This window comes from Oncorhynchus gorbuscha, linkage group LG02 (genome assembly GCF_021184085.1).
Source record: "Oncorhynchus gorbuscha isolate QuinsamMale2020 ecotype Even-year linkage group LG02, OgorEven_v1.0, whole genome shotgun sequence".
Lineage (NCBI taxonomy): Eukaryota > Metazoa > Chordata > Actinopteri > Salmoniformes > Salmonidae > Oncorhynchus > Oncorhynchus gorbuscha.
Window position 1 is genome coordinate 96,959,347 of NC_060174.1, and position 16,812 is coordinate 96,976,158.

A 16,812-nucleotide genomic window follows, 5' to 3' on the forward strand; every position below is an offset into this window, starting at 1 on the left:
GGGGGGGGGGGGGTGTATGATGAAACTGGCTCTCATGAGGACTGGCACAGAGGATAAGTACATTAGAGTTACCAGCCTCAGAAATTGCAGCCCAAATAAATGCTTCACAGAGTTCAAGTGACAGACACATCTCAACATCAACTGTTCAGGGGAGACTGTGTGAATCAGGCCTTCATGGTCAAATTGCTGCAAAGAAACCACTACTAAAGGGCACCAATAAGAAGAAGATCCTTACTTGGGCCAAGAAACATGAGGAATGGACACTCCCCAACCCAGCTGGAATGGTGTTTATTATGTTTATTACCCCCTGTTTCATGCTACACAATCCCTTCCTTATGAATTAACATTATTAATCAGATATAATAAAACAGAGTAGAGTTTAATTAGTTATAGTTTTATTTAAAATGTAGATATTGTTTAGTCATTATTCCTAACATTCCTAACAATGTGTTGGACCACAGAGTGAAGGAAAAGCTGCCAACAAGTGCTCAGCATATGTGGGATCTCCTTCAAGACTGTTGGAAAAACATTTCAGATGAAGTTGGTTTAGAGAATTGCAAAGCTGCCATCAAGGAAAAGGGTGGTTAATTTGAAGAATCTCAAATATAAAATGTATTTTTATATGTTTAACACTTTTTTGGTTAATCCATGATTCCATATGTGTTATTTCGTAGTTTTGATGTCTTCACTATTATTTTACAATGTAGAAAATTGTTTTAAAAATTAAATAAGAACCTTTGAATGAGTAGGTGTGTTCAAACGTTTGACTGGTACTGTATGTTGTTTTTTTTTGTTACATTTATTTCTCACTTGTTTGATAAGATCAGTACAGATTTTCTCAGGAGACCCCACATGGGGCTCGACCCCAAGTTTGGGGTTGTCACTGGTTACCACAGCCACAAATATTTGCTCTTTGTTCTTATTTTAAGGTTAGACATTAGGTTTGCAGTGTGGTTAAGGTTTAGCGTTAGGTTTAAAATCAGATTTTAAGAAGATACATTTTAGAAACAGGCAGGTTTTTAGGCATAATTATGACTTTGTGACTGTGGTAACTAGTGACGACGCTAGTTTGGGAACCACTGTACTAACTTCTCTCTGCTTGCTTCCTCTCTCTGTTTCCTCTGCTTCCTCCTGCATTGTAGCCTGCCTCAGCCTCAACACTGTCTGTCTCAGTAGCCTTCTCTCTGTAAAGCATAGTTATTATGAGAACTCAGTAGCCTACCCAGGCGAAGATAACGATCAAACCGCTGTTCATGATTCTACTTCTTCGCAAAGAGGCAAGCACGATTACAACTCAGTCAGGTCAAGAATATACGTTTTCTGAGCTTTGATCAACACTGGGAGCAATATTTAGATGTTGACTGGTAATTTATTTGATTGTGTACTATATTTTGTATATATAGTTACGGCCATTCCACTGTCATAGTACTGATGAAGCCTAAGCTGAAATGGCTAGCTTCATTAGATCTAGCTTTTTCCCCTTCATACAGTGCCTTCAGAAAGTTTCCACACCCCTTGACTTTTTCCACTTTATGTTGTGTTACAAAGTGGGATTCAAATGAATTTAGATCAATTCAAACATTAGTAAAACAAAACAACATTTGCCCATTATTCTTTACAAAATTCTTCTAGCTTTGTCAAATTGGTTGTTAATCTCTATTAGACAACCATTTTCAGGTATTGCAATAGATTTTCAAACAGATTTAAGTCAAAACTGTTACCAGGCCACTCAGGAACAGTCACTGTCTTCTTGCTAAGCAACTCCAGTGTTGATTCTGCCTTGTGTTTTAAGTTACTGCCCTGCTGAAAGGTGAATTCATCTCTCCAGTATCTGGTAGAAAGCAGACTGAACAAGATTTTCCTCTATGGGTTTGCCTGTGCTTAGCTCCAGTCCTTTTCTTGTTAATTAGCATATTGCTCACACCCGTGGCCTGCTGCCTGAAACGTTTCAGTTTGTTTAAATGTTCCGTGTGTGAAGAGGACTGCTGGTATGTCTGCAAGTTTTAAAATAATCTATTTATTACAATATCACCATTTCTGTCTTATCAATGTGAGAGCGCATCGGCTGGCAATCTCACAAACCCATTAGGAAGGATCCTGGCAGCCAATGCAAAGAAAATCGTCCACTGAAAGGGTCCCCAATGTGATTTCATTTTATAATAATCACTAACTCGACTACTCCCGCTTACACTGTATTTCAGTTGCTTGGCCATTGCACACAACTGGAGCAACAGCCAATGATGAGGCTAGAGAGGTTGGGGCGAAATCCTGCACGGAGCCTTCACCGTGCGCTGCACCTTTAAGAGCGCATCAGCAGTCAGAAAGTCTTGTTGATTTTATCAGAGTGGTTAGTTTGTAAAGTCTTTAACTCGATCGCCGGTGTTACCACTCTATGTCGTGGTTGTTAACTTTTGCGACTGCACCGGTTATTGATCGCATTGATTAGTAGCAACATTGTTGCAAAGCTTTGACATACGAACCATAAGACTGACTGACAGTGCAACTGCAAGCCTGAAGTCAACAACCCACTCTCTCTCTCTTCCCTCTATTGGGCTTTTTGCTGCAGCAGACTTAGTTTTTTCCCCAATGTGCTTCCCTTTGATGTTCAGTGTCGCTGGACTATCATTGCCCTGCCAGACGTATTTGGGTTGACATTTTAGTTAAAGGGAGGTTGCCTGCGAGTTTATTGTGTATTGTTATTTGAACTGTATTGATGCGGTGTGGTACTATTGATATGTGGCCGAGAAGATTTTAGACATTTTAGGCCTTGGTTTCGTCTATGAACAACCCCTCTCCCCCTCCCCATTCATATTTAAATACATATTATTGCAAATCCTCTAGGCAGTCTCTTCTGCTGATGTGTGTGGTAGTGGTACTCTATCTATCCTACTCTTTTCCTTTCAGCGGGGTTAATACCTGCCTGGCACCCAAACAAAATCTTTATCTTTTCCCCTCTAACAATACCACCCACTCAAAGCTGAAACATGTCCTTTGTTAGAACCCCATACTGTGTCAATGTGGACACACCTAATGGTAATCATGACCGGGATTCTTTCATTGTGGAAGGACTCGATTGTGTTATGGAGTCGGAGAGCACTGTCCCTTATCCTCAGGCTTCTGGCTCACCTATAACTTTTCCACCATTACCCTCCCCTCAACCTCTTCCTGTTACCCTGCCCAGACAGACTGTGAGAAGTGTATCTTTGCTCACTGGACAAATGGAACTACAATGGACACACACCAACCATAGTTTGACAATGCAGGAGAATGCCATTCGCAAAACTCAAAGTGTGGAGGCTTATCAGAAAGATGTGCAGCCGAGTTAGGCTCACCTCTCTCGTCAACTCGAGGAAAACAAACAACAAACTGTTCAGAGACCGAAATCTTTGCAAGATTCTCTGAAGCAGGACGTTCAAGGGAAAATGCAGAGTTTCAAAACACTCATAGGTTATGACTAGATGATGGTTAGTTTCTATCTTGAGGAGGAACAAAAACAGAGAGCAGAGGAGACAGCATCTGTTGTGAAGGGAGTGTGTTCTTATCTGAAAGAGCTTATGGAGGACATGAAGAACTCTCTCGAAGGGGAATTACAATTTCTGATTGACCAAACACAAAAAGAGTCCTCTAATGAAATGGAAAAAGCACAGAAGGCCACAGACCTTCAACTGGAGGAGCTGCATCAGGAGGTAATGCAGTGCTTTTCCCTTCTGGACAAATTCTCTGCACCTCCCTCATGGTTTACTTCTGCCACTGGCCCTGTCGTTAAGCGAATAGGAATAGGTAGCACTACAAAAACCCCAGGGAAGATAGTGTTAAACAACAGAACTCCCGTTTCCCCAAGACCCCTTGCCACTGTAATGTCACCTCTAGCTCCCTCCCTATAAAACTACTTTTCCACAATTTTGGCAGCCCAGAAGATGATGTTGATCCACTGTTTTTCCTATCCAAGTGTAATGATTTCCTTTCTATCCGTCCCCTTACTGACTTGGAGGTTTTTGTCACCCGCCACAGTGTTTCTCCATGGCACAGCAAGAGACTCGTGGAAGATAGCCAATGAACATGTCAACCTGGGAGGAGTTTCAAAAAATATTCCTCTCGTCCTTTGTGGTGGTTAATTTCTTTACTATCAAATGAGGAGAGACAAACTTATAACACAAAATGTATGGAATGGGTCACAAGGTTTAGATTTTTATGAAATATACTTATAATTCACAGCAGACACTCTGCTGTAAAAACAGTTTTCTTCATGTAGAGACCAAGGTCTGACCCTGGGGTCATCCCTTCCTGGTACGTTATACAACAGAAACATTAACTCATGCTCTGGAATGCGGTCTCTCTAGGTTTATTCACCCAAAAGACATCGTAAATCTCTTGTCAGTGTTATCTCCCAGAGGCCCGCTTTCAGTTCACAGAGACACAAAGTTATAAGAACCCTCTATTATGTTGCATAAAACAACCATTTGATGCAATTAAAGTATTATAACATAATCTTGTAATTTCCACCCTACCTTCCTCTCAGAGGACTATGAGGATGAACTGGTGGTACGTGTTCTTAACAGAGTCCAGGGTGAAACAGAGCCAATACGAGACTTTGCCTTCTCCTATCGAGTTCTATGTAGGAGATGGAAGGCTGATATTACTGAGCAGGAGATGGTCAAACTCATTCTTAAGAACATGGTTCTCCCGCCTTGCCAGTCAAATTTGGGAACATGTCCAGAATGTGGATGATCTGGTGTGTCTTGGGACTCAGTTTGAGAAGTACTGGAAGCACCACCTCCAAACGCAAACCCTTGATCCCTCATCCCGGTATCCCAATAACTCTCCTGGGGCTAAACTGTCTCAGCCATTTGCTGCCCAAGATCCAAGACAAAAATCCAGTAATGTGCGGGAAGTGTAAAGTCCAACATCCTCCAGGTTCTTGCCCCCTCTATGACCAGCATCAGGATTCAGGAAAAAGTCAGAAAGGACAGAAGACTAACAGTCTAGACAGGCGTGGTGGCTTGCATACAATTGGGTCGGCCTTAATGCCCACCATGAAGACTTCAGACAGCACAACTAGCTGTCTTATTCCTATTCCGCAACAACTATTGGTTCCTCTGACTGTTAGGAACTGGGAAGGAAGGCCATAATCGACACGAGCAACTTACACCCTGATGTAAGAGCCCCTGTGGTGAAACATGAAATTACCTCACGAGGAGCTTCGAACCTGGGAGGAAGGACCATTGTACTTGGCCAATGGACAACCTACCACTCCCTTGGGCTGGATTGACATGACAATAAAGCTGCATGATGAGATTATTAACCTTCCTGTGGCTATACTTGGGGCGGCAGGGTAGCCTAGTGGTTAGAGCGTTGGACGAGTAACCGGAAGGTTGCAAGTTCAAATCCCCGAGCTGACAAGGTACAAATCTGTCGTTCTGCCCCTGAACAGGCAGTTAACCCACTGTTCCTAGGCCGTCATTGAAAATAAGAATTTGTTCTTAACTGACTTGCCTAGTAAAATAAAAATACTTGCAGATCCAAGTCTTGCATTTGCTGTAGTCCTTGGACTGGACTTCATGTTCTTCAGTGGACTGACCATCTCAATGTCCGAACCATCCTATTGGCTGAGTTCTGACCATTCCCGGCATCATCCATTTCAACCTGGAAATGCACTGATTTCAGAGCCTGCTACCTTATTCAGAGTTCTGGCTAGGTCAAGATGAAGACAATGACAAAGACAGAGAAAATACAAAGAAAAGACAAAGACAAAAACAAGTTCCACCAGTGAAGCCAGAGAACACAGCTATCACACTGATTACAGCTGTACCCCCCCCCCCTTATATTCGAGAGCAAAAGCAAACCTGATTCTGATTTCTACATCAAACAAGCAGTGGAACAGGCATGTCTGTCGGAGAACGAGAGGTGGCAGCCAGAGAAGAACAGTGAGGTCTGTACTCTTACACCCGGCCGTACAACCGTCTTCGAAATCTATACCCGGCATGAAGTCCCCATTTAAGCAACGTCCCTACAGACTTTCCCCCGCCAATCTGGCAATTCTCAAAGACCTGCTCCAAAGCATGTTGGAGAAAGGAGTTGTGTAACCTTTTTATTACAGATGTGCTTCTCCGCTTGTCTTGATTCCAAAGAAAAATGGTGGATATTGATTCTGTGTAGACTACAGGAAGCCGAATGCCATAACAGAAAGCCATGCCTACCCTCTACTGAACATCAATGACATACTGGAATCTTTGGCAGGAGCATCCATCTTCAGTAATCTGGATCTGAACAGCGGATGTTGGCAGGTGGCAATGGATCCCGCCAGTGGATCCCGCCAGACTGCCTTTGTCACCCCTGCTGGTTTGTACTCCTTCAAAGTCATGCCTTTTGGTTTGAATAATGCTCCAGCAACCTTCCATAGGTTGATGGAGATTGTCCTAGGAGATCTGAAGCATTTGAAGCACTCAACAGTCTCATCACTCCTTGGATATCCTAAACTGAATGCTAATTTCATTGTGTACATGGATGCAAGTCAAACAGGACTTGGATCAGTCTTGGCTCAACAAATATGCAAGTCACACCCTTAATTCAGCTGAGAGGAATTATTCTACAACTTAAAGGGAGTGCCTCTCTGTGGTCTGAGCTTTGGAGAAATGGAGCTACTACTTGGAGTCGAAGGTCTTCCACGTTGTCACAGACCACAGTGGGTTCTGGCATCAGGCAAGACCAACAGCCATCTTATTGGCTGGTCTATCAGACTGCAGATGTTGGAAAACTGAATGTTCTACCAGATTCCCTTTCTCGGATTACAGAGTCTGCCAATGTTTGTCCTCCCTTATGCAGCACTTACACTACAGCTAAGTGTATGGATGAATCCTTCCTTCTGGATGATAAGAATGTGTGGAGAGCACAGCAGAAGGATGCCGCCATCATGGCAATCCACAAGAGTGAGTCTGAAGAAGACTCGAAGAGTCGCTTCAACGAGAAGTTCAGCATAATTCAGGAAAAGTGTATCAAAAAACTCCAAGAGGAGATGGATCACACAGCACTTATTACCGCATCTTCATCCCCTCTACATTTTTTACTTCATTTTTTTATTTCACCATTCTGTAACCAGGTTGAGGCCAGTTGAGAACAAGTTCTCATTTACAACTGCGACCTGGCATGCAGCCATTTGAGTGACCAGATGATCCAAGCGTATCATGCCAAACCCATGAGTGGCCACCTTGGAGTTCTTAAGACATACCAAAGATTACAAGAGGTGGCTTACTGGCCAGGCATGTGGGTTGATACCAAGATGTTTGTACAACCGTGTGAAGTCTGCCAGAAGTACAAACCAGACATTGACAGACCTGCCGGCAAACTGCAGCAGACCATGGTGAACCATCTCAATGAAATGCTGGGAATTGATCTCAAGGGACCTTTTCCTCCCAGCCGGGGGACCCGGGATTCATTTTTATTGGTGGTAGTGGACTACTACACACACTGGGTGGAGTTGTTTCCACTCCGCAAAGACACTGCATCAGCCATTGCTCTAATTCTGTGAAGGGAGGTCTTTACCAGATTTGAGATTCAGGACCAAATTCTCTCTGAACGAGGTGCGCAGTTCATAGCAGGAATATACAAAGACCTCTGTACTTACTGGGGTATAGTTGCCAAGCTGACCACGGCCTACCATCCTCAGACCAACCTGACCGAGAGGGTAAACCGAACCCTGAAGGGAATGATTGCTTCATTCATGGGGGATCAGCACACAAGGTGGGATTAGCATCTTCCTGAGTTTTGACTTGCGCTGAATTCTGCGGTCCAGGAGACTTCTGGGGTCACTCCCGCCAAACTCCATCTGACTGCCCAGGGTTTGATGCAGTCCAACACCACCTCACCTTGCTAGCCAGAGTGGAGGCCAGCAGAATCAAAGACAAACAACGGCAGCTCAGAAACTATGACAAACATAGACAAGCGTGTTTTTCCCACCCCAGTCTCGTGTCTGGGTCCATTCTCATCATCTATCCAAGTCGTCCAAGCAGTTCACTGCCAAGCTAGCTTCGCGATGGAAAGGTCCATATCGTATGGTGTAGCAGTTGAGGCCAGTGAACGGTGCATGTTGTTGACTTAAAGCCCTGCTACACAACGGCAGAAGAGCTGGATCGCAGGCAAAAGCAACATCTGCAGGACCTCTTCATGGAGGACTCTGATGATGAGGACTTCCCTGGTGTTGTGTAGCAGGAACATGAACCTGCCAAAGTCTTCATCCTCTCTGTTTCTACAGGCTTTGTTTTATCATGGGGGGAGGAGTGTGATGAAATCCACCATGGAGCCTTCACCATGCACTGCCACTTTAAGAGTGTATCAGCAGTCAGAAAAGAGGAAATATAGATATCTCTTCCGGCTCTCTGTAAAACACTCTTGGTTGGCACGGCAGTTTGACAGTGTGGGCAACGCTGCAGAAGTCTTGTTTATTTTCAGAGTGCTTAGTTTGTATAGTCTTTAACCCGATCGCTGGTGTTAACGCTCTAGGTCGTGGTTGTTAACTTTTGGGACTGCACCGGTTATTGATCGCATGGATTAGTAGCAACATTGTTGCGGAGCTTTGACATGCAACAAACAAACCATAAGCTGGACAGACAGTGCAACTCCAAGCCTGAAGTCAACAACCCACTCTCTCTCTCTTCCCTCGATTGGGCTTTTTGCTGCAGCAGACTTAGTTTTTTCCCCAATGTGCTTCCCTTTGATGTTCAGTGTCGCTGGACTATCATTGCCCTGCCAGGCGTATTTGGGTTGACATTTTAGTTAAAGGGAGGTTGCTTTGCGAGTTTATTGTGTATTGTTATTTGAACTGTATTGATGCGATGTGGTACTATTGACATGTGGCTGAGAAGATTTTGGGCATTTTAATTAAAGCCTTGGTTTTGTCTATGAACACCCACACCCTCTCCCCCCATTCAAACCCTCTGCACTCCTCCACTGGGAGGTAATACAGATTATTGCAAATCCTCTAATGTTGATAACTGAGTTCTTTCTTGTAAATTGTTTCTAGGAAGTTGCCGTTAAATTGCTCTGCCATTATGAGGTATTATTGGTTGGGTTACCCCTGTGCTGTGATGTGTGTTTCATATGGTGTGTCTTATCTTTTCTCTCCACTGGTTATCTGGCAAACAAGCTACACTCAAGGCAGTCTCTTCTGCTGATGTGTGTGTCTGTGGTAGTGCTACTCTATCTATCCAACTCTTTTCCTTTCGGCAGGGTTAATACCTGCCTGGCGCCCGAACAAAATCTTTATCTTTACCCCTCTCTAACAATAGTGCTACAAGGTTATGGGACTCTTCATGCATAACTCAAGAGTAATGTAGTTATCTTGTCTTAGCCAGGCATCCACATTAATTCAAGAGAAACTAGTCTTTATCTTTTAACCTCTTCACGATTAATGTCCAAATGCTGTGATAAGTTTTGTAACTTAACCATTCGTTTTGCCTGCTGGTTGTATGATGTTTAGGTGTACAGTACATTCATGTAAAAATCCTTAACATTCTTTTGACGCACCTGTGCATCAATCGAAGTTACATAATAATCCCCATCAAAATCTGTCAGTGTATGCTAGACATACTGTATGTATTTTGCATTGGGTTGTTTCTCAATCCACAAGATCAGGCTATGTTGTCCTTCCGCATCTGCAGAGGAAGGTGGCCGAGCTACAGCAGTGTTTGTCAGACCTTGATACATCCTGAAAATCGGTCTTCTCACGAAAACGTCTCACAAACACAATGGTTCTCCATCTTTCTCTGTGACCCCCACAAGCTCCACATGACTCATCTGAATTTGGTAATGCTGATGTGCCAACTTCTGTCTGCAGCGTATGATCCATTTGGGCTACAAGCTTATACTGTAGGAATGTGGCAAGGGGCATCTCATGAACATGATGGTGTTCTCCGTTTTGCTTTACGACCCCCATAAGAGTCACGGGACTAGTCTTAAGGTAACCCATACAAATGAATGGAAGTATTTGTAAAAAAATATATATATTTCCTGAACTTTCTTATATCTCCTAGATTTAGGACAGACACTTCAAAACCTTATTCCTTATTTTTTATTTTTTGACTGTCTTTTTTGCCATTTATGAATGTGTTATTCAATGTGTTTCTATGGGTTAGAGTAGTTAAGGCCAAATTTCAATATTTTATCAACTAACTTTTTTATATACAGTATATTATTTTATACCTAAATGGGTCCTAAAATTCAAAATCAAATAGTTCAAATGGTCCATGGTATGACCATGTACAAACAATTCCATATGTTAGCTTAGAAGTACAAGATTTACAATTTAGATTCCTTCCTATACTCTGATTTGCTATCTACGTTTTCTGTGTCTTGGTCTGTGTTGCATCGACACCTGTAGAAAAGATGAAAACACATGTTTGAAACAATTCTTCATCAAGATGGATGGAGGAATATACGTAGAGACGGACAGACAGTCAAACTCACCCTTTGATATGCTGCATCTGTAAGATGGTCTCTGGCAAAACCTTGCCGTAACTCTCAGGTAAAATGAAGCAGAACAGACCCCCAAGTATTGCAAGGCTACCAATCAATATGTATGGTAGGTACTTGTAGTAATTTCCTGCAAATAAATAAAACAGACATTTTCAATATCAAGGGAGAGGTCTGAACATCAGAAAACCAAATTAACAGTGAGGGACATTGTCGAATACATCCACACAATCTTGTTCATCTCTACTGAACAAAGAAATGGGAAGTGATCCAGGTCTTACAAGATTGGATACATATACTTTAACAGTCCAATATTGACATTGATGATTGATGAATTAACTGATTGATTGGTCTTACCGAGGTAGATGATGAAGGGTGAGATGATGGTTCCGATGCGTGCTGCCATGGAGCACGTCCCCATGGCCATGTTTCTCACCACAGTCGGGAAGAGCTCCGACGTGACTGCGTACACTACACAGAATGCTGCCGTGATGCCAAACTTCCCCACCATCTCCAGGAAGATAGCCACTCCTGGGAGGTCTGAAACATAGAGAGACAATCAGGTGTAAATTAGGTGATGTTTATAAAGATCTGTAAATGAGGTCTCCCTCTATGATGGTCAATGAATTTTACCTGTTGGGACCATGTTAATGAAGAGAATAACAGCTCCCCCTAGGAAGAGAGTGGAGGACTGGCAAAACTGTCTGGGACAGTATCTGAGCAGCAACAGGGCAATGAAATAGGCTGGCACTTCTGCAGCTCCAGACAGGAAGCAGTTGATATACGGATTTCCACTGAGATTGGAGGTGTTCAAAATCAGGGCGAAGTAGCCACATGTGATAATAATCCTGCAGAGGGAAATCAAATATACAAAGTTGAATGAATTACAGTTGAAGTCGGAAGTTTACAGTCATTAAAACTCGTTTTTCAACCACTCCACAAATTTCTTATTAACAAACTATAGTTTTGGCAAGTTGGTTAGGACATTTACTTTGTGCATGACACAAGTCATTTTTACAACAATTATTTACAGACAGATTATTTCACTTATAATTCACTGTATCACAATTCCAGTGGGTCAGAAGTTTACATACGTTAAGTTGACTGTGCCTTTAAACAGCTTGGAAAATTCACGAAAATGATGTCATGGCTTTTGAAGCTTCTGATAGGCTAATTGACATAGTCCATTGGAGGTGTACCTGTGGATGTATTTCAAGGCCTACCTTCAAACGCAGTGCCTCTTTGCTTGACATGGGAAAATCAAAATAAATCAGCAAAGACCTCAAGTCTGGTTCATCCTTGGGAGAAATTTCCAAACGCCTGAAGGTACCACGTTCATCTGTACAAACAATAGTATGCAAGTATAAACACCATGGGACCCCGCAGCCGTCATTACCGCTCAGGAAAGAGATGCGTCTCCTAGAGATGAACATACTTTGGTGTGAAAAGTGCAAATCAATCCCAGAACAAGGACCTTGTGAAGATGCTGGGGGAAACAAGTACAAAAGTATCTATATACACAGTAAAATGAGTCCTATATCGATGTAACCTGAAAGGCCGCTCAGCAAGGAAGAAGTCATTGCTCCAAAACCGGCATAAAAAAGCCAGACTATGGTTTGCCACTGCACATGGGGACAAAGATCATACTTTTTGAAGAAATGTCCTCTGGTCTAATGAAACAGAAATAGAACTGTTTGGCCATAATGATCATCGTTATGTTTGGAAAAAGGTGGAGGCTTGCAAGCCGAAGAACACCATCCCAACCATGAAGCACGGGGGTGGCAGCCTCATGTTTTGGGGGTGCTTTGTTGCAGGAGGGACTGGTGCACTTCATAAAATAGATGGCATCATGAGGAAGAAAATTATGTAGATATATTGAAGCAACATCTCAAGACATCAGTCAGGAAGTTAAAGCTTGGTCGCAAATGCGTCTTCCAAATGAACAATGACCCCAAGCATACTTCCAAAGTTGTGGCAAAATGGTTTAAGGACAACAAAGTCAAAGTATTGGAGTGACCATCAGAAAGTCCTGACCTCAATCCCATAGAAAATGTGTGGGCATAACTGAAAAATCGTGTGCGAGCAAAGAGGCCTACAAACCTGACTCGGTTACACCAGCTCTGTCAGGAGGAATGGGCCAAAATTCACCCAATTCATTGTGGGAAGCTTGTGGAAGGCTACTCGAAACGTTTGACCCAAGTTAAACAATTTAAAAGGCAATGCAACCAAATACTAATTGATTGTATGTAAACTTCTAGCCCACTGGGAATGTGATGAAAGAAATAAAAGCTGAAATAAATCATTCTCTCTACTATTATTCTGACATTTCACATTCTTAAAGTAAAGTGCTGACCTAAAACAGGGAATTTTTACTAGGGTTAAATGTCAGGAATAGTGAAAAACTGAGTTTAAATGTATTTGGCTAAGGTGTATGTGAACTTCCAACTTAAACTGTAGATGAACAGCCACAAATAAAGTAAAATTCAAAGTAATATTCAGTCATTAAATGACAATTCCACTCAAAACATTTTTGGTATTTGTTTCATTAGTCCATTGTTGACAAAGTCCCAAAATATTTTTCTTGTCAGCAATCAAGTTTTCAAGATATGTAACTTTCAAAATAAAGAAGTAATCCCGTACTTTGCATTTTGCATAATATGATGCTACATTTTGTGTCATATGATGCAAATTGCATCATGTGAGAATTTCTGTATTTTGAAAGTTACATATCATGAAAACTTGATTGCTGACAAGCAAAACATTTTGTGACTTTGTCAACAATGGACTAATGAAACAAATACCTAAAAAAAGTTTTTGGGTGGGGGAGGTTTCCTTTAAGATTGTGTAGGATTTGTGTTAACAGATGCTAAGATTTACCACAGAAGGGAACACAGAATTATAATTGAAAGCATATTGCTGCTCCTCATGACATCCAGAATGTTGTGTTTCTTCTCCTTCATGGCCAGAGCATCTTCTACCTGGAGATAAGTCATCATTAGGATCATCATTAGGATACACCATTCAGAAGAGCAAAATGCATAATGGATGAAATTGCTAAGAGTAGATTGCCCCTGTATTTTATTCCCGTGTCTCTCCTTCATCGCCGTAAGCACAGAGTCCACCATCTCACTTTCATTATTCTGCAGTTCTACACGGCATTGGTTAAACAATAACACTTCAGAAAGCTAAACTAGAGTCAGGCCAGGGTGAGTGGTCAAGTTGTCTGATGAATGACCTGGATTACACCATAAAACAGGAAGGGATGCATTAGTCTCTCAAATGATTTAACAATGGTTATTAATCAACTTCATTCAGTTTATGTATTGCAGCACCAGCAAAAATGACTTTGACTTCAACTGGATAGGTGCCTAAAAAGATATTAACATTTTTACATGGGAATCAAAGACACAGGCACTTTTTTGTAATTCTTCTATATATGGTTTTTGTTACTCCATATCCCTGGGAAGGTTTATTTTATTAAATGATGCAAGCTAACTGTAGCTAAGTAAGCTTGCTCACCTCTGCGGGAGTGAAGATGACCTCTGGTGCTGTGACTCTGTTCCTCCTGGCAGCGTCTCTCAGTATGGCCTCAGCCTCCTCCACTCTTCCCTGAGAGAGCAGCCATCTGGGAGACTCTGGGATGAACCTATACCAATACATATGCACAGTTATATAAACGTTACTGAGACCCTATGTAAAATGGGCTAATGTTTGTATTTCACAGAGATAAGAACTACCATCGCTAAAAGAAGAGTACACAGAGCATTAACATAGTAGAAGGTTTTGCGGCAAACACATTCCTGTGGGGATTCATTATGCTTACCACCATAGTGGGAAGTATATTATTCCAGAGCCTGTCATGGGAACCAGCAACCACCTCCAATCACGGATGAAGTATGCCACAGCCGGCATGAACATGTAGCCAATGGCAGAGCTCAGGAACACTCCAAGAGCGGAGAATACCACACGAGCTCCAGGGCTCAGTATTTCTGTCCCTGAAGACAAGATATGCAAGTTCAGTAAATTTACCAAATGTGCAAGAAATACTGTAGGTACAAGTTATGCTTATTTTGAACCTACCAAGAACATACGCTATGACGTAGTTTGAGACTGATCCAGCACCAGCAAAGAAGAAGAAAATAGTGAATGCCTGCCAGTTTGGGGAGAATATTTGTGCGAAAGTGGCCACACTCTGGATTATCATCATAGTAAAGAGTGTTGGCTTTCTTCCAAACCTGTTGATTAAAAATGATGTAAGGTCACATTGTCTGAGATGATTCTCTATCAGGACTGACGTACACAGTATACATTACAGACCTGTCAGACAGCTGGCCAGAGATGAACGTTCCCACCAGCGCACCAAAGTAGTGAATTGAAGTGGTCAAGGGAACTTTGTATGCATTATCACACACCACATCCCACTGCAAAATACACATATTTCCTAAGTTACAGAAATGCCCCTTCTCTCCTTTTACAAAAAGTGAAACTGCAGTTACAGTGCAGTTACAGTGCTATTTTAAACGGCAGTAATTGCACTATAACTGCAAAATAGACTCAGGTGAATTGCTAAATTACAACACTAGACAGCAAAGTAAAACAGAGGTTTGTTTCTGGATGCAGTAATTGCAGTACAACTACAACATAACTGCAATGTACTGTACTGTAACTGCAATTTGTTGTTGTAAGGGTTTGGGTAACCCAACCGTGCAATCCATAGTGTTTGTGTAAAAGCATTTAAAGTTCATCATTCACATATTTGTTTTTCATACTCTTTTTATCACAAAAAATTGTTTTGGTCTTTGGGAATAGCTAATAATGTTTGCATTGATTTGCAATACATTTCTCACCTCGGTGACGAATGTTGACTGGTAGACGTCTTTGCTGTATTTCCAACCGTCCAAGCAACTTTCCAGCTCAATTTCACTCACGTTGACATCCACATTTGGAATGATATTTAGGATAGAGTAGTTTCTAACTGTCTCCACTTTGAGCCTTGAGCAAGAGCTATGCTGCGATGCACCATTTATTGTCTCCATTGGGATGGTCACATTTCTCCACATCTCACTGATATTATACTCCTCAGGAACATAGCATTCATGTGGCGGTGTATCACCTACAAACACTATATAAATACCAGTAAACCCATTGGGCAGGATACTGATGGCCAATGCCAAGAAGATTGTCCGCTGAAAGGGTCCCCATGTTCCCAAGAAAGCTGTGATTCCATCGTAATCTCTCATGTTGCTGCTGTGTTCAGTTGACCTTTGAGTCCAGTCACTTATTCATTTGCAGACAACTGCCTGCATGTTATAGCTGCTCCAGACATTGTTGTAGTGTTGTCGGATATCATCTATCACCATCTGACACCGTCAACAAACAGCACAGCTCTCTCCTTTCATGCACCAACCCCTCTTGAAAGCAGGTAGATAACATATCATTGCACCTTGAATTGCCCCACTCGGTATTGGTAATGTATTGGACGGTCATAAAAGTGAGGGTTAATTTATTATAGGATGTTGCTGTCCACTGGTGGTGGAATTCAACCTTTATGTAAGGACAACAGTTGAAGAGGGATGAAATGTCTGGGAAGGTGGCCAGAGGGGCCCACCTCAACGACACTCTAACTGCAGCCTTATCTCACACACCTTCCCAGACCTAGTTAATGATTGGCTGAGACACATGTCAGAGTTTGCTCTGTAAACGCAACAGACAAGTGAGTGTGCGTTAGGATCAGATTGAGCCAAAGAGTCACTTATGCATTATAAGCAGCCTGTTTGACAGCAGCCTCTTAACTTCTTTGGGATAGGGGGCGGTATTCTGACGTCCGGATGAAAAGTATGCCCAAAGTAAACTGCCTGCTACTCAGGCCCAGAAGTTAAAATATGCATATAATTGGTAGATTTGGATAGAAAACACTTTAATTTCTAAAATGGTTAAAATAATGTCTGTGAGTATAACAGAACTGAAATGGCAGGCGAAACCCTGAGGACAAACCATAAAAATAAAAATAATTCAGCATACCACTGATTTCAATGCCTGGCACTTTTATAATAGGGTGAAATCGTCCCCGATTGCAGTTCCTAGGGCTTCCACTAGATGTCAACAGTCTTTTGAAAGAGTTTCAGGCTGTTTGTTTGGAAAAAAATGAGGGAGAAGTTGTAGTTTTTCTAAGTGGCTCCCATTTTGGCTGTAAGCGCATGGCCGAGAGAGCGCGTTCTTTTTGTTTATCTCCGGTAAAGACAATAACAACTCTCCGTCTTAAATGTTATTGTTTATTTGCGTATTAGGGTACCCAAGGATTGATTATAAACGTTAATTGACTTGTTTGGATAAATTTATTGGTAACGT

General features: G+C 42.0%; 1 protein-coding gene across 1 annotated transcript; it reads right to left on the reverse strand.

Moving 5' to 3' along the window:
• Positions 1-10,099: 10,099 nt before the first annotated feature.
• On the reverse strand, positions 10,100-15,884 carry LOC123994948 (solute carrier family 22 member 4-like). The gene is made up of 10 exons (XM_046298084.1): positions 15,312-15,884; positions 14,782-14,885; positions 14,545-14,699; positions 14,288-14,459; positions 13,984-14,110; positions 13,342-13,442; positions 11,098-11,312; positions 10,822-11,004; positions 10,459-10,594; positions 10,100-10,366 (listed from the first exon to the last, which is right to left on the reverse strand). Exons 1-10 carry the CDS (start codon positions 15,702-15,704, stop codon positions 10,291-10,293), a joined length of 1,662 nt encoding a protein of 553 aa, XP_046154040.1. The 5' UTR covers positions 15,705-15,884; the 3' UTR covers positions 10,100-10,290.
• Between the last annotated feature and the right edge of the window lie 928 nt (positions 15,885-16,812).